This window comes from Orcinus orca, chromosome 9, assembly GCF_937001465.1.
Source record: "Orcinus orca chromosome 9, mOrcOrc1.1, whole genome shotgun sequence".
NCBI classification, from domain to species: Eukaryota; Metazoa; Chordata; class Mammalia; order Artiodactyla; family Delphinidae; genus Orcinus; species Orcinus orca.
This window is the reverse complement of record NC_064567.1, coordinates 40,504,599-40,526,602: the sequence shown is the minus strand read 5'-3', so window position 1 is coordinate 40,526,602 and position 22,004 is coordinate 40,504,599. Positions and strand designations below refer to the sequence as shown.

The following is a 22,004-nucleotide window of genomic DNA, read 5'->3' as shown; positions in this document are numbered from 1 at the left end:
CCAAGGTGATTCTAATGTATAGGCAGGTTGAGAAACGCTGCTACACACAGGTACAGATTTTGACGTGTATACCTTATTTGAATTTTTAAAGTGGAGCAGTCAGCCACAAAATCATTAAATGAGATTCCCATACCTGAAATAGCCAAATCACTTGCGTCCTCTTTCCTAAACCCTGTCCGCGCTCAAAAATAAAGGCTTCAAGAGACCTTCAAGATGGTGGAGGAGTAAGATGTGTAGATCACCTTCCTCCAGACAAATACATCAGAAATACATGTACATGTGGAACAACTCCTACAGAACACCTACTGAATGCTGGCAGAAGAACTCAGACTTCCCAAAAGGCAAGAAACTCCCCACGTACCTGGCTGTGTGGCTGACAGGGTCTTGGTGCTCCGGCTGGGTGTCAGGCCTGTGCCTCTGAGGTGGGAGAGCTGAGTTCAGGACATAGGTCCACCAGAGACCTCCCGGCTCCATGTAATATCAAACGGCGAGAGTTCTCCCAGAGATTTCCATCTCAACGCTAAGACCCAGTTCCACTCAACGACCAGCAAGCTACAGTGCTGGACACCATGTGCCAAACAACTAGCAAGCCAGGAACACAACCCCACCCATTAGCAGAGAGGCTGCCTAAAAACATAATAAGGTCACAGATATCCCAAAACACACCACTAGATGCGGTCCTGCCCACCAGAAAGACAAGATCCAGCCTCAACCATCAGAACACAGGCACCAAAGACACTACACAGTGATCAAGGGATCAATCCAAGAAGAAGATATAACAATTGTAAATACTTATGCACCCAACATAGGAGCACCTCAATACATAAGGCAACTGCTAACAGCTGTAAAAGAGGAAATCGACAGTAACACAATAATAGTGGGGGACTTTAACACCTCACTTACACCAATGGACAGATTATCCAAAATGAAAATAAATAAGGAAACACAAGCTTTAAATGACACAATAGACCAGATAGATTTAATTGATATTTATAGGACATTCCATCCAAAGACAGCAGATTACACTTTCTTCTCAAGAGCTCATGGAACTTTCTCCAGGATAGATCATATCTTGGGTCACAAATCAAGTCTTGGTAAATTTAAGAAAACTGAAAGCATATCAAGTATGTTTTCTGACCATAACACTATGAGACTAGATATCAATTACAGGAAAAAATCTGTAAAGAATAAAAACACATGGAGGCTAAACAATACACTACTTGATAAACAAGAGATCACTGAAGAAAACAAAGAGGAAATTAAAAACTACCTAGAAACAAATGACAATGAAAACATGACAACCCAAAACCTATGAGATGTAGCAAAAGCAGTTCTAAGATGGAAGTTTATAGCAATACAATCCTACCTCAAGAAACAAGAAACATCTCAATAAACAACCTAACTTTACACCTAAAGCAAGAAGAACAAAAAAACCCCAAAGTTATCAGAAGAAAAGAAATCATAAAGATCAGATCAGAAACAAATGAAAAAGAAATGAAGGAAACAAGAGCAAAGATCAGTAAAACTAAAAGCTGGTTCCCTGAGAAGATAAACAAAATTGGTAAACCACTAGCTAGAAAAAAAAGGAGAAGATTCAAATCAATAGAATTAGAAATGAAAAAGGAGAAGTAACAACTGACACTGCAGAAATACAAAGGATCATGAGAAATTACTAGAAGAAACCATATGCCAATAAAACGGACAACCTAGAAGAAATGGACAAATTGTTAGAAAAGCACAACCTTCCGAGTTGTGAACCAGGAAGAAATAGAAAATATAAACATACCAATCACAAGCACTGACATTGAGACTGTGATTAAAAATCTTCCAACAAACAAAAGCCCAGGACCAGATGGCTTCACAGGCAAATTCTCTCAAATATTTAGAGAAGAGCTAAAACCTATCCTTCTCAAACTATTCCAAAATATAGCAGAGGGAGGAACACTCCCCCACTCATTCTACGAGGGCACCATCACCCTGACACCAAAACCAGACAAAGATGTCACAAAGAAAGAAAACTACAGGCCAATATCACTGATGAACATAGATGCAAAAATCCTCAACAAATACTAGCAAACAGAATCCAACAGCACATTAAAAGAATCATACACCCTCCACAAAGTAGGCATAGAGGGAACTTACCTCAACAATATAAAGGCCATATATGACAAACCCACAGCCAACATTGTTCTCAATGGTGAAAAACTGAAACCATTTCCTTTAAGGTCAGGAATGAGACAAGGCTGTCCACTCTCACCACTATTATTCAACATAGTTTTGGAAGTTTTAGCCACAGCAATCAGAGAAGAAAAAGAAATAAAAGGAATACAAATCAGAAAAGAAGTAAAGCTGTCACTGTTTGCAGATGACATGATACTATACATAGAGAATCCTAAAGATGCTACCAGAAAACTACTAGAGCTAATCAATGAATTTGGTAAAGTAGCAGGATACAAAATTAATGCACAGAAATCTCTGGCATTCCTATACATTAACAATGAAAAATCTGAAAGAGAAACTAAGGAAACACTCCCATTTACCACTGCAACAAAAAGAATAAAATACCTAGGAATAAACCCACCTAAGGAGACAAAAGACCTATATTCAGAAAACTATAGGACACTGATGAAAGATATTAAAGATGATACCAACAGATGGAGAAATATACCATGTTCTTGGACTGGAAGAATCAACATTGTGAAAATGACTCTACTACCCAAAGCAATCTACAGATTCAATGCAACCCCTATCAAACTACCACTGGCATTTTTCACAGAACTAGAACAAAAAGTTTCACAATTTGCATGGAAACACAAAAGACCCCGAATAGCCAAAGCAATCTTGAGAAAGAAAAATGTAGCTGGAGGAATCAGGCTCCCTGACTTCAGACTATTCTACAAAGCTACAGTAATCAAGACAGTATGGTACTGGCACAAAAACAGAAATATAGATCAGTGGAACAGGATAGAAAGTCCAGAGATAAACCCACACACATATGGTCACCTTATCTTTGATAAAGGAGGCAAGAATATATAATGGAGAAAAGACAGCCTCTTTAATAAGTGGTGCTGGGAAAACTGGACAGCTACTTGTAAAAAAAATGAAATTAGAACACTCCCTAACACCATACACAAAAATTGGCTCAAAATGGATTAAAGACCTAAATGTAAGGCCAGAAACTATCAAACTCTTGGAGGAAAACATAGGCAGAACACTCTGTGACATAAATCACAGCAAGATCCCTTTTGACCCACCTCCTAGAGAAAAGGAAATAAAAACAAAAATAAACAAATGGGACCTAATGAAACTTAAAAGCTTTTGCACAGCAAAGGAGACCATAAACAAGGCGAAAAGACAACCCTCAGAATGGGAGAAAATATTTGCAAATGAAGCAACTGACAAAGGATTAATCTCAAAAATTTATAAGCAGCTCATGCAGCTCAATATCAAATAAACAAACAACCCAATCCAAAAATGGGCAGAAGACCTAAAAAGACATTTCTCCAGAGAAGATATACAGATTGCCAACAAACACATGAAAGGATGCTCAACATCATTAATCATTAGAGAAATGCAAATCAAAACTACAATGAGGTATCACCTCACACTAGTCAGAATGGCCATCATCAAAAAATCTACAAACATCAAATGCTGGAGAGAGTGTGGAGAAAAGGGAACCCTCTTGCACTGCAGTTGGGAATGTAAATTGATATAGCCACTGTGGAGAACAGTATGGAGGTTCCTTAAAAATCTAAATATAGAACTACCATAAGACCCAGCAAACCCACTACTGAGCATACACCCTGAGAAAACCATAATTCAAAAAGAGTCATGTACCACAATGTTCATTGCAGCTCTATTTACAATAGCCAGGACATGGAAGCAACCTAAGTGTCCATCAACAGATGAATGGATAAAGAAGATGGGACACATATATACAATGGAATATTATTCAGCCATAAAAAGAAACGAAACTGAGTTATTTGTAGTGGTTGCATGCACCTAGAGTCTGTTATGCAGAGTGAAGTAAGTCAGAAAGAGTAAAACAAATACCATATGCTAACATATGGAATCTAAAAAAAAAAGCGGTTCTCATGAACCTAGGGGCAGGACAGGAATAAAGACACAGATGTAGAGAATGGACTTGAGGACATGGGGAGGGGGAAGGGTAAGCTGGGATGAAGTGAGAGAGTGGCATGGACATATATACACTACCAAATGTAAAATAGATAGCTAGTGGGAAGCAGCCACATAGCACAAGGAGATCAGCTCTGTGCTTTGTGACCACCTAGAGAGGTAGGATAGGGAGGGTGGGAGGGAGACACAAGAGGGAGGAGATATTGGGATATGTGTATATGTATAGCTGATTCTTTATGTTATAAAGCCGAAACTAACACACCACTGTAAAGCAATTATACTCCAATAAAGCTGTTAAAAATAAATAAATAAAGGCTTCAATGAAATAATTATGGGGCCACTTGCGTGCAAAGGTATCCAGCTCTGGTTTAGCTCTTCCCATGTCAATGAATAAGGCGTGCTCTGAAATATTGGTAATAAAAGGCAAAAACACACAATACAAACTCAATGGTCTGAACCAATGGATTACTCTGCGGAGACTACTATATTGAGAAACTGTAAGAAAGTACGTTTCAAAGAATAAATATTTTAACCACTCTCTAATTCTACTTCTCTTATATAAATAAAAAACATCGCATCTGCTGCTTCCCAGGCCTGGAGGAGCAGGAAGACAGCTGCTTTTCCAAACACTCACTTCCAGCAGCAGCATTAACTACCAAGCACTAGGTATCTACCAACTAGTGTCCCCACCAAGGCGGGTTGTAGAAGAGATTCCTGTGTCTGCTGGAATCTGATATTGTTTGTTGGAAAAAAATCACAATTTTAGAGTGAGGGATGCTGCTTCTCCAGTAATGAGCTAAAGAAGGCAGATAGCTAAGCCCTTCTTACAGAACCCTGGGTCTCAGGTCAACAATTAAATCCACCATCTATGCTTCCATTCAAAGTGGTGAAAGCCTGGAAAGATGTCCAAGAAAGTTCAAAGAAACTGTGTCTCATGTTGGGCTCTTTTAAGATACTTCTGAATTCCCATTTGGACAATCTTAGCAAACAAGAAAAACATTAAATCTACCAGTAACACCAAACCCACATTTGTTCCTAAATTCAATCTCTTCTGCTACCAAGTTAATAACAAGAAGAAAAGTGAACTGATTAAAATTTCAGCTTCTCTCTTTTCCAATTTATTATCTGGTAAAGCAAAAGGTGGCTGATAGGCAGCAGGAAAAAATCAGAAAAGACATTCTTCACATTGAACTAGAGGCCCTCACACAGGGTCCTTTTTTTTGTTAAGGCCAAAGAGACAAAAAAGAGAAATAAAAGAAAAAGGACATAATTATACCTGAATTTGAGCAACCACTAGCAGAACTCTGCAACAGGTATTATGCTAGTCTACCAGCCAAAAGAACAACAAAAACCCTCATCTGTCCATGTTTCATTAATTTAAACTGATACCCACAGCTACAAATCTAATGTACTTACAACTTAAATACACATTATGGTAAGCAGAATAATGGCTCCCCGTTGATGTCCATATTTTAATCCCCATAATCTGTGAATATATTTCCTTTTATGGCAAAAGGGAATTGAGGTTGCAGGTGAAATTGAGGTTGCTAATCAACTGACCTTAAAATAGGAACGATTACCCTGGATTATCCAGGTGGTCCAATGTAATCACAGGGGTCCTTACAAGTGAAAGATGGAAGCAGAAGAGGGATCAGAGTGATAAGTAATGTGGAAACGACTGAACCTGCAGTTGCTGGTTTTGAAGATGGACAAAGGGAGCCATTGAGACAAGGAATGCAGGCAGTTTCCAGAACCTGGAACAGGCAATGAAATGAATTCTCCCCAAGAGCCTCCAGAAAGGAACATAGCTCTGCTGACACCTTGATTTTAGCCCTGGGAGACCCATTTTTGGCTTCTGAATTATGGAACTGTAAGATAATAAATTTGTATTGTTCATGCCACTAAGTTTGTGGCAATATGTTCCAGCAGTATTAGGAAAGTAATAATACACGAGATAAAAAGTACATCACTGATAAACTCTTCTGGTTACAAAAGGAAGGCATGCATAGTATTAGAAAGAGGAAAGCAGACATAGTTAATGTAGAAAATTGAAATGCCTTGTCATACCCATCCCTGATCCTCCTCTGATATCCATTCTTAACCAATGAATGGACATGTGGAGTGGGACCCTCTGCCTCTCAGGCCTCCAGATGCCTGCTCACGGCCATAAGCTACCACCCCTACTTGGCAGCAGATGTGTAACATCACAGCTAGTTTACAATCGTCCATGGCAAAAAGATGGCACTAGGGCCACAGTGAGAAACTGTACTGGAACCTGGCTCTGAGATCTTGCTGCAGGAAGTTTTTGCAGCCATATAAGTTAATTACAAAAAGGTTTCAGCATGACCCTTTGGGGGGCTTGCCATCACCTAGCAGGACCTCACCCTGAGCAATGAGAATATCACCTCCACCAACCCGAGCACACAGCCATCATGAATAACACGGACCTGACAGCCATGCTCGTCTCCTCCCTGAAGCCCCTCTCAGCAACTCCAGACTGAGGCCTCTGGTTTCCTTTGCTAACAGTGTATGTATTCTTGGGGCTTCATGTCCTAAACTTGTAAGTTCTACAGAAATTAAGTGTCTAAGTACTCATTCCCTTGAGCCATTCCTTTGCAGGAATTTGGTAATGTTTTCTATATACCTTATCTGTGCATAGATCAACAGCAATAATATTTGATTTTATTATTTACAGAAATGCAGATTTCTGTAATTCTGGAGAAGCGGGATGAATGAAATGCCCTCAGCAGATGGATAGCTCAGTGCCAGAACACATGAGTCAGTGAAGTCTCCTTCTCTTGGAGGAATAAGTGTCCCAGGACACAAGAGCTGAGGACTGGATGGCTTTCAGAAACAGTGCAGTACAGGAAGAGTTGAACTGATCCAGAAGCAACGTGGCCATAGCAATTTCAAAGACTACTGATTTAACTTTCCCCTTTTTTTTTTGTGGCCTGATTGAACAAAGGTCTCTGTGCTCCTTCTTCCCTCTCTCCCAAGGATAATTGCACCTGAACTGCAAAGTCCCTCATAATCAAGTGAAGTACACTCAGGAGGCTACAGTTAACAATCATAAGGGAATTAGTGGGCTTCTTTCCTCCACCTCCCCTCCTGAATCACGTCTGACCTTGGCTCTAGTTGCTCAGACACTTGCAGCTCTAGCATGCAATTTACAGATCAGTGTTTTCCACAGAGGGGAGTCCCTGGGGCCTATTTCAATGAGTTAAATAGATGGCCCAGACAAATATATAAAAGGACTGAAGATCACTTAGGCCAGTATACAGAGTAAAAAAACAATAAAAAAATTTTGTAAAAGTGATTATAACCACAACGAACAGCAACAGGATAAACACGAAGATGTAAAATAGGGCATCAAAATCACAAATTGTAGGGGAGGGGAGTAAAAAATGTAGATCTTTTAGAATGTGTTTGAACTTACATGACTGAACTTAGCCTAAAGCAAGTCAATACAGTTACAACACTCGAAAACCATGGTAACCACAAATCAAAAACATGCAACAGATTCACAAAAACGGAAAAGAAAGGAACTGAATAGGTGGCTCAGAGTGACTGGGATGGAATGGCGTTCTCTGCTACAACTGCAGCTAAGATCATTATATTGATGGAGACTGTCAGGTTCTAACCTTGGGGAAGGCTTGGGGAAGAGTGTCCTCTTCCCAATTTTCTTTCTTTATAACCAATATTGGTTCAAGATGCCATGGACCAGAAATATGGTAGGAAAGAAGGAACAGATATAAGTTCAGAAAAAAGAGGACTGGGGGGCAAAGACCAACAAGGACATCAAGTGACGCTGGAATTCAGGTATTATGTTATGCCCCAAGCACAAACCCATGAAGGCCCCACGGGATGACTGTGAGACCAGACACTTAGACTCTTAGAAACAGTTATGCCCCCCGTTACCAGGTCAGCAGGCATGGGTGATGGGGCCAACCAAACCCAGAGTCACATACAGTAGCAAACCAGAATGATTAAAGACCTAAGCATACCTGTCCCAACCATCAGTTATTACTAGCCACGTCATGATTGCTAACAAGGCTTTGATCCAAGGATAAAGACTTCGTTTATCTTGAAAAGTGTCCACGATGCTTCTGCTTCCTTTAAGTTGGTCAGCACTCTTCTCTCCACCCAACATTCACTCACAAACAGAACTGTGAAATTCACACTCTTCAAAAAAACCAAATGCTTTCTGTAAACCAAGACATGTTCCATATAAACTTACTCAGCTCCCTGAAAGAGGTCTTGCATTTTAATACTCGTTGTGACAGAGCAAAGGGCAGTTATCTCAACGCAGCCATAACCCACAAAGAAACCAAGTGACCACAGCAGCCTTCCTCATCTCATTCTCTCCCTGGCAGCCACCTGCACAGGTGGAGTGGAGGCATTTTCCCCACTAGATCTGTAATAACAAGGCATCCCGGACCAAGGCTTTTAAAGGAAAAAGTTCATCTTATCAATATTGCTCAAGAAAGGGTCTCTGCTGGTGGCCCCTGCTTAGTAAGCCAAAAAGAACAAAGGGGCTCCAAGCTTATCCCTAGAGAGATAAGAGCATCGCTGGCACCCAGCTTCCTGTCTGTATAGGTACGCCTTTCCTTCTCCATCCTTAACGTCACCTAAAATCACAGTCGTCCTCATTCTCCTTCCACACCCAGTGAAGGGACCATGCAAAGGTGGGTGGGCCTCCACCAGGCACACAGGAAGCTTCTGTCTCTGCTTCAGATTCTCCTTACCTTGTTGAAGTCTTCAGAGGTTGCCCTCATTTCCTTCCATGTCTTGTTCAGGAGCTGGATACAGATGCAGAAAAACTCCTCGAAGGATCTGTCGTGGGTGAAGAACATCGGGTGGAAATCGTTGCAGGTCTCACTAGCTGGAGGAAAGAGAAGGGAAAGAAGGGAGGAGAAGTGTGAGAAGGGAGATGAAAGGATACAGACACATGCTCCAAAGGGAGATGACGAGAGGCATATTTGGCTCAAGCCACAGTGGAAAAAAAGGCATTTTGAAAAGGCAACCAAAGGGTAGTCACCGTGAAACTTCACAGTTTAAGGTCAGATGGTCAGACCTACCCTTAGGCGCATATTTTGACCGAAGGAAGTGAGCTCCTAACTCACTCCATGATATGATCCTTATGGCTTTGGTCCAGGATCCGTGGTGTTGAATATGGGCTCTGCATCTGCCTTCTTGACCTTATAAAGGTTATTCAAACTGCCCTGTCAGTCACAGCTCTTCCATCACCCTTAATTTCCTATTTCTCAACAGAATAACTGGCAGAAGATGAGTTTTCCCGAATACACAATTAATTGCAACTTTGAAAATAGCATCCTTTATTTCTCCAGGGGGCTCTTTTTCCTCTTATGGCATTAAGTAGGGGATATTTGAGATCATTAACCTCAGACACCATTAACCATTTGTTTTACATTCTCAGACACAGATGGCTGGAGGTCAAAGCAACCCAAGTGGCTTTGAAGGCTGCAACTGGTTCGGTCCTGGACCAAACCCTGAAGTCAGTCAGACTGCCTTCAATCCACCCCATTACAAAGCTTCCTTAGTAATGGTCAGACCCAGTGCTTTGAGTTCTAGGTATGGCCACCTCTCTCCTCCTTCCCAGACCAGTACACCAGCCCCTTCATTCTCAGCTCTCTGTCAAGCTGACCTTTTTATAGCCCTTTTACGTACATTCATTTGATCTTTAGAACGCATCTTACCGTTTATGTCTTAAGGGATGAGGATACTGGAGCCCAAGTAAGTGGGCTTTGTGACCCCCCAAAACAAGATTCTAAATTTTATTTCTTTAAATATAAGCTGTTACTTACAGTGAAAGAATTCTGATTTTAATTGGAATCTATTTAAAGACCAATGCGTCTTCAAGACCCCAAATGATAGAATTTTAAGCTCTGGAAGCCCAGGAGAGGAGGATGGAGTGGGGCGGGAGTAGGGTTTACAGCAGAGAACTTCTGTACTTGGGGAAGACCCTGGTGCCCAGCGTGTAGTTGAACATGAATTCTACTTAGAGAGGATCCTCGGGTGAAGGCCCCTGGTGAGTGAAGCCTGATCAAACCTAAGAGGACACGCTCTGCTTTGGCGGACACACTTATACACAAACCTCTTCTATCTTCACCCTTTATCATAGGAAATTCTGTTTTCGTCCAGAGAAGGTAAGGGCATAGGCTAGCAACAGCTTGCAGTCATGCAGAAAAGGTTTGGGTCTGAGGGCAGAAGGTTTGAGTTCAAGTCCAGCCCATGACAATGAGAAGCTAGTCACTTCACCTTTCTAAGCCTTGATTTTCTAAACTAAAAAATGGAAATGAAACCTCCTTGCCTTCTCCATAGGCTATGGAGAGGCTCAAATAACACGATTCACAGGAAAGTGCTTTGAAAGGATAAAAGTTGGAGCAAGGCGGTGGTGATAACAATGAATGTCGTGCCAGCATATTGTTTCCAGGAACATAGGCTGTTTTTTGATTCCTCCAATTCTTAAGTCAAGCCTGTTACATCTCAGAAATTAGAGGCAAGAACATATAAGTTATCCCACTCCAGCTCATTACCAGTAGAGATGGCAAAAGTGACATTCTGACCTGATACACAAAGCTATTTAAGGAACTTGAAAAGTAAACACAGGATTATGTGTTTGCTGCCCTGGGCAATGAGCTGTCACTTTCATAAGCACTGAAGCCAATAAAATTTAGCAGTCTACAGGAGCACTTTAAACCACTATCGCCATACAAAACCTCATTATTAATCACATTATGAGGGTATCTTTTTGGGGGCTACTGTGATTATATGTGTATTTTATGCCCTAGTTAAAGTTTTATGGGACTACTGGAGCTGAGCTAGCCAAACAAAACTGCGACCAACAAGCCCGTCTCTTGTTTGGGTGAAGAGGGAGGGAAACAACATCGTTAATAATAGGGATCGGGGCGGGGGGGCGGGGGGACAGAAGATTGTGTATAACTCCCCACGGGCTCTACAGGCGTTATCTTCACAGCAACCCAGGAGGTAGGCACGATGCTTATCCTCACTGTATATATAAGACAGGTGATACTTGGAGAAATTAAGCCTTCCATCACGAGCCTCTTTTAGGTGGCTCCAAACGAGCATTGGAAACCCACAGTTTAGTTGACACAGCAGCCGCTTCCTGCCTTAGTTGATATCAAGAGCTCAGGGCATTTCCTTGTGATTGCTACTTTGAAAATTAATTTCTCCACCCACACTCCTAGATCTCCTTGGATTCCTCCTTCAACAGAAACCAGCATCCTGACCTGCAGTCCAGTAGGGCTCACAGTAAGTGCCCAGCCAGCACCTGTTGATGGACAACACCTGGCCATGTGATAGTACCAACAATGGCCATGCCACTGTCACCAGCCACGTGCCAGGCACCATTACTGTTACTTATTACATCAAGCCCCTAGGAAGATAACATCAATTTCTTTTTATAAAATTAGAAATAGGAGAGATAGAAAATTGTCCAAGGTCACATGGCTTTCAAGTGGCAGAGCTGGGTTTCAAACTCAGGTCGACTTGGCTCCAAAGCCCATCACTGTTGCAGTGACAGGACCAGGAATCACACCCAACATTCTACACCAGAGCCAGTGTTTTCAACCTCCACATGAGGATGGCTTTGCCGTCATCCTAAGATTCTTTGAGACTCATCCCTTGGGATGAGGAATGGGCAAACAGCAAATCAAAACAATTTGTTCCTTGACATGTTACAAAAGAAACAATGAAAAGACTGATATATTTTGGGATTTTACATCCTTAAAAGGATGTTCCTGTATTAGAGGCAAGGAAAAAGTAATAAGTATTAATACTTTTTTCCTCAAAAACATTCAAATTGCAGATATTCAGGATTGAGGATGATCGAGCAGGAAGGACTGGACCAGATTATCTGATTTGTTTCCCTCTTTTATTTTGCAGGTAAGAGTAGTGAGAAAGGCAAAATGGCTTGCCCAAGAGTTCATGATGGTGGAAAACGGGCAAAGATGCTGGGAGCCAGGCTGCTGGGGTTCAAATACGGGTTCTTTTGCCTACTGCTGAGTCACCTGGGAAAGTCATTTCATCTGTCAGTGTCTCAGTGTTCTCATCTGTAAACTGGGGGCAACAGTAGTATAAACTTCATCAGGTGGCTGTGGGGATTAAAAGGGAACAGTGACTACATGGAGAAGCTCAGTGCAAGTGTGAGCCAACAGGATTATGATGCTCGTCATCATATAGCAAGTGGACCCTGGCCCAGGCCATCCTAGTGATAAAGGTGAGCTTGTATCAGCTCACAGGGATGCCCTGACTCTCATGAACAGGGTCCTTAACTCAGAGGTTTAAACAAACAGATAAAAACAGAGAGGGGGAGGTTTACTACTGCTTTTTAAGGAAAATAAGAACACTTTTTGAGGAAAATAAGTGAATTTGTAGGCAATGATTTTATACATGAAATTTAAAGAGAAGTTTTCAATGGGACAAAAATAGCAAGACTTTTCAAAAACCAATTTTTTTTTTTCTTTTTTGCGGTGCATGGGCCTCTCACTGTTGTGGTCTCTCCCGTTGCGGAGCACAGGCTCCGGACGCGCAGGCTCAGCGGCCATGGCTCACGGGCCCAGCTGCTCCGCGGCATGTGGGATCTTCCCGGACCGGGGCACGAACCCGTGTCCCCTGCATCGGCAGGCGGACTCTCAACCACTGCGCCACCAGGGAAGCCCCCAAAACCAAATTTTTTTAAGCACACTATTTTTAACACAATGAGATTCTCGTTTATAAAAAAAGAATCAACTTACTCGTCTTGTAAGTCTGGAATATTAAGGTAGTTTCAGGGCTGAGGGTGAAGTGGGTTCTTATTAATTTACTGACATCTAATTCATTTATAAATAGGCCAACTTTGAAAGCTTCTATAATCCACACACCTTTGTTTTAAAAATAAAAAATAAGAATGCTATACACTTACGTAGCATTTTGCCTTTCAAAGTAGATTTGTTCCCATTTTTCATTGGATAGTGTCAAGTGAGGCAGGTATCATCACTGGAGGCTCAAAGAACAAGGGCTACTGCAGTGCAGCAAGTAAACAATGAAAGGTGCATACAAAGAAAGGGTTCTAGTGCTGCCTTGTGACCTTAGAAGGTCACCTCAGCTCCAGGGCTCCAAGTTTCTTACCTGTAAATGGGCTGGTAAGGTTCCTGCCAAGTCTCAGATTCTAAGACATTACACACACGCACATACAAACACACACACCACGTAATGTATTTTTAAGTCCCTAATATGCATCAATAATTATAGAACTTGGAGATTACACCTGCATTTAACCTATGTCCTAAAGTATTATTTCCTTGAATGACAGGATGGCTACACATTTCAGTTAGGGTGTTAGGGCATCAAAGTGGCATTTGATAGGCTTAGAAAATGTTTGATGAGATAGTATTTATTTTTCTTTTCATAAGAAACTTGTTATTTGTTTTCAGCCCCTTTCAATCTATTAATATCACCTAATGCAGACCATTACATAAGAAAATTACATGACTAAAGATAGAATGACAAGATGACACAGGCAAATGCACGTAATTTCTGCACTTTCACAGGAATTTTCTTAGACAAACATAATTTTTGACATGCTGAAAAGCTCTGTCCCATGTTTTCCATGACCCTTGTTATACTGAGACTGTGAACCCATTTGCAAGTGAATACAGGGACACATGTTTTGGAGGCACTAGGCAAACTTTGAGTATTTTTACCATGAAATAATGAGCTATTTCAACTGCAACAGTGTTTGGAAATGGTGCACTTTGAAAGAGAGATAAGCACTGGCCTAACACAAAGGGCATTGTGTCTTAAAATTCTGAGCTGCAGGAAGAAGGGGATAAATCATAAACACAGAAGCATTTCATACATGAAAACTGCCAGAGCGGTTGTAAAATCTTACTAGGTATCCAAAGCGTGGAAACTCAAACTAGAACTCTTTGTGGCTCTAGGGTCGGTCTGGGTAATACACCCATGAATTCTCAGATGCAATGTCTCTTTATACCTTTGCAGAAGATCTTACCCTTGTGACCTTTTGAGTTTCTATTTTTAGAATGGCTATTCTTTAATAGCTCGGTTTTGGAGTTTTGGTGCTGTGTAGGAAGATGCTAAAAGTTCAAAACCTTTTGTAGGTGGGAGAGGTGAAAAGGCGAAGAGAGTGAGGACAAAGAATGTGAAGTTCCCCCACTGCTGAGCTCTGCTAGTGTAGAAGCTTCCACCCCTGCTATTTCAGGACAGGGGATCAGAGGCTTGAAAGCTGCTCAGCTCTACGCAGCCCCTGAAACCTGGTTTAATAGAACTCTGGATATTCTGTTCTATCCTCTCTCATGCCTAAAAATAGTATGAAATCGACACTAAAAAGACACACCCTCTAATCCAATGCTTCATTGTTCACTTTCCTTCTGGGCCTTTTTTTATGGACATGGAGAGAGAAAAAAATACCTACTAGTGTTAGGACTGAAAATCAGACACTAGCATCAAAAGATAGCCGACTCACAAAGATTGACCTGAGGCCACATCCCAGGCACACAGTTATGTGTTAATAAAAGAGCAGGTTCTAGAGCAAGGTCGGCCTGGGTGCAAATCTTGGTGTCACTACTCAATAGCAATGTGACCTTTATCAACTTACCCTTCCTCTGGGCCTCAATTTTTTCATTATAAAAAAAGGAAATGCATCTTATCAGATTACTGCTAAGATTAAATCTAAAGTGATACATGATTCACATATTAACAGATAAAACAAGCAACAGTAAGTGCTAGTTGTTACCAGTTTTAATAGCAAAATTATTATTGTACTTAGGTAAAATGACAAATTTGGAGGAATTATATATGCGGATAGAAAGACATTATAAAATTATAATAATTAAAATAGCTTGATATTGGTCCATGAATGGAAAAACAGAATAGAATAGGATAGGGGGTTCAGATATAGTCTTTTTTTTTTCAACATCTTTATTGGAGTATAATTGCTTTGCAATGGTGTGTTAGTTTCTACTTTATAACATAGTGAATCAGCTATATATATACCTATATCCCCATATCTCCTCCCTCTTGTGTCTCCCTCCCACCCTCCCTATCCCACCTCTCTAGGTGGACACAAAGCACGGAGCTGATCTCCCTGTGCTATGCGGCTGCTTCCCACTAGCTATCTATTTCACATTTGGTAGTGTATATAAGTCCATGCCACTCTCTCACTTCATCCCAGCTTACCCTTCCCCCTCCCCATGTCCTCAAGTCCATTCTCTACATCTGTGTCTTTATTGCTGTCCTGCCCCTAGGTTCATCAGAACCATTTTTTTTTTTTTAGATTCCATATATATGTGTTAGCATATGGTATTTGCTTTACTCGTTCTGACTTACTTCACTCTGTATGACAGACTCTAGGTCCATACACCTCACTACAAATAACTCAGTTTCGTTTCTTTTTATGGCTGAGTAATATTCCATTGTATATATGTGCCACATCTTCTTTATCCATTCATCTGTCAATGGACACTTAGGTTGCGTCCATGTCCTGGCTATTGTAAATAGACCTGCAATGAACATTGTGGTACATGACTCTTTTTGAATTATGGTTTTCTCAGGGTATATGCCCAGTAGTGGGATTGCTGGGTCGTATGGTAGTTCTATTTGTAGTTTTTTAAGGAACCTCCATACTGTTCTCCATAGTGACTGTATCAATTTACATTCCTAGCAACAGTGCAAGAGGGTTCCCTTTTCTCCACACCCTCTCCAGCACTTATTGTTTGTAGATTTTTTGATGATGGCCATTCTGACTAGTGTGAGGTAATACCTCATTGTACTTTTGATTTGCTTTTCTCTAATAATTAGTGATGTTGAGTATCCTTTCATGTGTTTGTTGGCAGTCTGTATATCTTCTTTGGAGAAATGTCTATTTAGGTCTTCTGCCCATTTTTGGATTGGGTTGTTTGTTTTTTTGATATTGAGCTGTATGAGCTGCTTGTAAATTTTTGAGATTAATCCTTTGTCAGTTGCTTCATTTGCAAACATTTTTTCCCATTCTGAGGGTTGTCTTTTCGCCTTGTTTATGGTTTCCTTTGCTGTGCAAAACCTTTTAAGTTTCTCAGATATAGTCTTATATATACAATCACTAGATTTATGAAAAAGGTGACACCACAGTGAAAAGAATTTTCAATAACTTGTGCTGAGCCAATTATATATGCATCTAAAAAATGAATTATGACTCCCTACCTCACACCATCTACAAAACTCAACTCTAAGTAGTTATAGGTCTCAATGTGAAAGAAAAAACAATGAAGCTTCTATAAAAAAGCAGAATACATTCATAACCTAGAGGTGAGCAAAGATTTCTTAAACAGGACCAAAAAGATTATTAACCCTAAGGAAAATGTTCATTGGCTTATATTAAGATCAAGAACCTCTGTTCATCAAAAGATACAAAAATGATGGCAACTTCAGGGTAGGAGAAAAACGTGCAACATTACCTGGCAAAAAAAACTGGTATCCATAATATATAAATAACCCTATAAATCAATAATAAAAAGAGAGACAATCTAGTAGAAAAATAGGCAAAGTGTAAATAGGTACTTCACAAAATAAGATATCTAAGTGTCCAATAAACATGAAAAGATGCTTGGCTTTTTTAATCACCAGGGAAATGCAAATTTAAACTACAATGAGATATTTTCAAACATCACCAGAATGGCTACAATGAAGAGATTAAAAAAAAAAAAAAAAACTAAGTGTGGATAAGAATGTGGAAAAAATGGAACTCTCATAAACTGTTGTTAGGAGTTTAAATTGGTTCAACTACTTTGAAAAGCAGTTTCACAGTATTTAGTCAAGCTAAAATATTCATAGCCAATGACACAGCAATTCTCCCCAAAGATATAAACCCCAAAGAAATGCATACACAGGTGCTACATAAGAAAGGTACCTGAATGTTAATAATCGCACTACTTGTTACAGCCAAAATCTTGAAGTGACCAAAATGTCCATCCAATACATTGGATAAATTATAGCTTACTCATATAGCAACATAATCACTACAAAGAAATAATTTTTAAAAACTATGCTGCACACAGTAACATGAATGAATAGAAAACACAATGTTGAACAAACAGAGCCCTCTACAAAGGACGACATACTATGTGGTCCTATTTATGTAAAGCTCAAAATGGAAAATTTATCGATGGTGGTGGAAACAGGGTATTGTTCTCTTGGAGACAAGAAGAAATTGGGGAGAGGGCAGCCCACAATTGTCTCTGGTGGTTGCATAATACTCTCTATCTTGAGCTAAGGAGTAGCAAAATGGATAGCTGGTGACTGGAAAATTCACTGAGCTGTGTTGTGCTTTCAGGATTTGAACACTTCTACTTATTTAAGTTACACTGGCATAAAAAAGTTAAGTTAAAAAGGTAGAATATGAGCTTTCTAAGCAAATAAAAAGGAACAACAACATTTCAGACAGTGTAAAACTACAAACTACTGCAGATGATTTTGATGGGCTTTCAGAAGTAGTGCTATATTTGCTCTGCCTATCATCTCTGGAGCCAGGGATTGGCATTTCATGCAGCCAGGTTTACTGGCTGGATCGAAAACATATAGCCTGTCTATGCAGGCATCCTAGTCCAATCACCTAAGTGGTATCAGCCTCTAATGTTGTTCAGGGGTACCTCTCCACACCTGGACTTTAGTTCAATTTCATCTGTTAGATGGATAAAAGAGTATATGTGTGCATTTACTTTTGTGAATGGGGATCCTGATCTCACTGAAGAGTATTGCAGATGCTGATGGAAAAGCTATAATAGATTTGACTAGTTGTATATAAACTGAGTCACAAGTCTGTTTGAAATTAGTTTCCTCCCTGCCTCATTTACTTCCTTCATTCATTTATAGATCCTTCCTTCCTTCCTTCCATCCACGCATGTACATGTCCACCTAACTGTCCATCCATCAATCCATCGATGCATTGATCCACTCACCCATCCATCCACCCACCCATTCCTTCATCTACCCATTCATCCATCCATACATCGAACTAGCAAGGTAGTTAAGAGCATGGCCCTGGAGCCATTCTGCCTGAGTTTGGATCCTAGCTCTGCCACTCGTTATCTATATGACCTTGAGTTCAAGGACAAAGAGAGATGAGTAAAAGATGAGGTGGAAGAGGTAGGCAGGTGTCAGATCATCTAATTCTTTGTAGAACATATTAGGGAGTGTGGGCTTTATTCTACCTACAATGGGAAGCCATTAACAGGGTTTAAATAGGAGTGGAATAAAGTAACAACTTCCTATCGCCTTTCTTCCCCTACCCTTTCTCTCTTTTTAATAGAATTAAAATTCAGGTAATTTGAGGATTCCTGTTATTCTGGACTCCACTTACTTGATACTTCAGTGTATTAAGGACGAGTGATGAATCACATAAAAACTTGAGTACTAAGTGGTTAGGAGTCAGGACTGCGGCTAGGATTCTTCCTCTATACCTTCTCAACTAAGTCCTTTAATGTCACCAAGTCTCTGTTATTATGATGATAATAACAGTAATTTATATCTGTAGAAGTGAGTAAAGATATAGTGAGAGGATTCCCATAAAACACTTAGCATAGTGCCTGGCATATAATAAGCACTCAATAAATGGTAGCTATAAAATGTTGTGCAGAATACAAATATGATGTGTAATTTTCCCCCAAATCTTGAATTTAGTACAAGGTTTAGCTTGTGTGAAATCTTATTCACTTTAACCTCTTTCATGAAGTTATCAGTTCACCTGGAAGATTACAGAGCAGCATCTCATCATCTTACGTTTAACCAAATGACAAAATGTGCAGAAATTCCAGGAAATTAAGATTTATGATAAGAGTGAGCTAGGTAGGGCTTCCCTGGTGGCGCAGTGGTTGAGAGTCCGCCTGCCGATGCAGGGGACACGGGTTCGTGCCCCGGTCCGGGAGGATCCCACATGCCGCGGAGCGGCTGGGCCCGTGAGCCATGGCTGCTGAGCCTGCGCATCCGGAGCCTGTGCTCCGCAAAGGGAGAGGCCACAACAGTGAGAGGCCCGCGTATCGCAAAAAAAAAAAAAAAAAGAGTGAGCTGAGTGACTCCTAGAAGTTAGCTTATAATTGAAAAATGGTCTTACTGACATGCTCTGTATTTGTGCTTTTTCTTGGTCCTCTGGCCGAAACAACTAAGAGTTGCAGGAAAACAGAACCTGGATCCTTGACACCTTACCTCTTGGCAAAATAATGGTTTCTGCATCCACTTACAGGTCTATGAAAGGTCTCTTTCTTAGCCCAAAGAGAAGAAAAGAATAGGAAAAAAAAAGAATTCTTTGGAAAGGAGTATCCAGTTTGTGGTATATATTAGTAATGTAAAACCAAATGTGAAATATTTTTAGCTACCTTTTGGGGGTGGTGTGGCTGCAGCATTGGGAGGTACAGTGGAAGATAAAGAAAGAGGAAAATTCTAGTTGGGTGGTAAATAGTCCAAGGCAGGGCAAAGGACAGCACATCCAAGAAGCAATTTCTGCATGCCCTTATTGAAATTTCCTTTATAAGGAAAATTATTCTAAGAAGCGACACATTAAGAGACTGTCATACAGCAAATTTAGCATGGATATAAATAATTGCCCATGTGAGATGGGCACTGGAGGGTTATGCTGGGATAGAGGCTGATTAATGAGCAGCTGGGATGTGCCTCACTGAAGACCCAGCAAGTACTGCGTGCCATCACATGACCCTGGATGACATCTTGACCTGAGGCTCAGAGCCTTAACCAGAGCTGGGGAGCTGGCAAAAGGGGCTAAAAATAAGTAACCCTAAGTCCGATAAATACAAAATTAAGGAAAGAGGACAGGCCAAGACGTTCTTTCTTGTCTTTCGTACTCAGTATATGACTCCCCTTAAAAACTCAGTGATTACCTGTCGGTGTTAGGATAAAATGCAAATACTTTAGCAAAACATTCAACACGTCCCAGTCTGCCCCTACTCCATTCTCCTAACTTTCCTCTGACCTATGACTGAATGCTAAAGGCAGCCATAGTTTCTACCTCTTCATCAAATAAAACACCCCTGCTTGTATCTGCACATGTTAAGCTCTTGGGTTTCCCTCTTCGCGGAGTCCATTGAGTCATCCTCCAAAGCCCATCCCTTTGTTAAACGCACTTCCCTCTAGCCCTGCCCAACTTCCACTTCCCTTGTGTTTCCATAGACCTTTTATTTCCTCTACCTGCTCGGAATCCCCACACTTGATTATGAACCTACAAAAAATAAGAATCCTGATTTAGTAATTTCTGCATTCTTCATGGTTCTCACATGGCCCGCCTTCCACGGACACATGCCCACATTCCCTTCCTTGGTTTCCTTCCCCCTCGTGCCTCCCTTAACATGCTTTTCTTCTACATGGTTTCTATTATGCCCCACTTCATGCACTTTTAATAAAACGGGATGAGGGATGTCCACCAGCTTTTGCACAGCACATGTCTCAGCACTCTTGCTGTGACAGGGGCACTTTGGAAGGCTCCACACATGCTTCACCCACTGCTTTAAAATAAATATTGCAACCTGAAAAATAACCCAGTTCTCTGCCTTCTCTCTCCCAGTTTTCTGAAATCCAAATATAGGTGTTCTCTTAATAAAAAAATGAGGAACTTTATAAAGGAAGCAGATTAATTACACAAATGCACAGAAAAGAAAACCCAAATCTGATATGTACCCAAAATACAGTAGGTAATCCTCCTCTGTAGATCAACTGCCAACCAACAACTAGTCCTGCCGGGGAGGGGGGGGGGGTCACTTACCCACCCCCCACACGCCTCGTTTACCACACATGGCCTTCAGCAGGAGCACTAGGACTTAGTGCCCATCTCAGGTCCGTGTCACACTCTGTCACACGGCACATACGGCCTCAAGGATTGCAGAACAGTGTTAACAATGTGTACCCCCCCGGATGGTGGAATTAAGGGAGATACAGGGGGATATCGAAGGAATAATCTATTGACAATCATGCTTTTGCCAACATGGGCTTTGAGAGGATGAAGATTTATATTAGTGAACAAAATAGAGTTAAATCCCTAATATTTTTGTCTATATATAGCTCCATTCAATCCTCTTACAGAGGAGTGCATGATAAGGAGCATGGCTCTCTCCCACCCAGGATCACGTGGGCAGGTTTGTGCAGAGGGCCCTCTCAGCGCACAAACAGAACACCAGGCCCCAAGAAGCATATCCTCAAGCATCGTGTAAATAATTTAGGAAAAGGTCAAGCTTCACACAGGTACTGGACTGAGATTTACCAAACAGACAGGAAACTAAAGGATAAGGCATTACATATCAGACGAGTAACAGCTGGCTGGAAAACTTGAAAAGGACATAACCTGAATTATAAGACACTTGGGGAGTTTATTTCAGCAAAGTAGAAGGTGAGCAGCCTAGAAAGGTAAGCTATTTACTTCAGAATATTGCAGTGACCATGTACAAGAACTGTTCTAAGCTCCTTACAAGTACCTTCTCATTTAATCTTCATAACAATTCCACAAGGTAGAGTTATTATCATCCCCACTGTACAGATGAGAAAACTGAGGCACAGAGGAGTGATGTAGCTTGGTTCACAGAGCTAAGAAGAGGCAGAGCCAGGGTTTAACAACAGTTTGGGTCCAGAGTCCCTGTTATCAAGCCACTCAACAGACATCAATTTCCCTCTACGGAAGATTTTTAAAGCAGAAAGTTAATACTTTCTAGAACGCCTGTTTACTGTGATTTAAAAATAAATTTAATTCCATTTCTTTCTTCTCTGATCCATTATTTTAATGAAGACTTGATCTTGGTAACTAAGGTAATTTTTGGATATGCAGTTCTTAGAGTTGGTAAGAACACTGCATT

The 22,004-nt window shown here is 40.8% G+C and overlaps 1 protein-coding gene across 6 annotated transcripts in view; it reads right to left on the bottom strand.

Moving 5' to 3' along the window:
- Positions 1-22,004, bottom strand: part of ELMO1 (engulfment and cell motility 1) — a 549,020-nt gene that overhangs the window by 164,400 nt on the left and 362,616 nt on the right. For all 6 annotated transcript variants that reach the window (XM_049715202.1, XM_049715199.1, XM_049715198.1 and 3 more), the window contains one exon: positions 8,883-9,019. In XM_049715202.1, the coding sequence (XP_049571159.1) occupies positions 8,883-9,019 (137 nt within the window). The remainder of the gene's footprint in view (positions 1-8,882; positions 9,020-22,004) is intronic.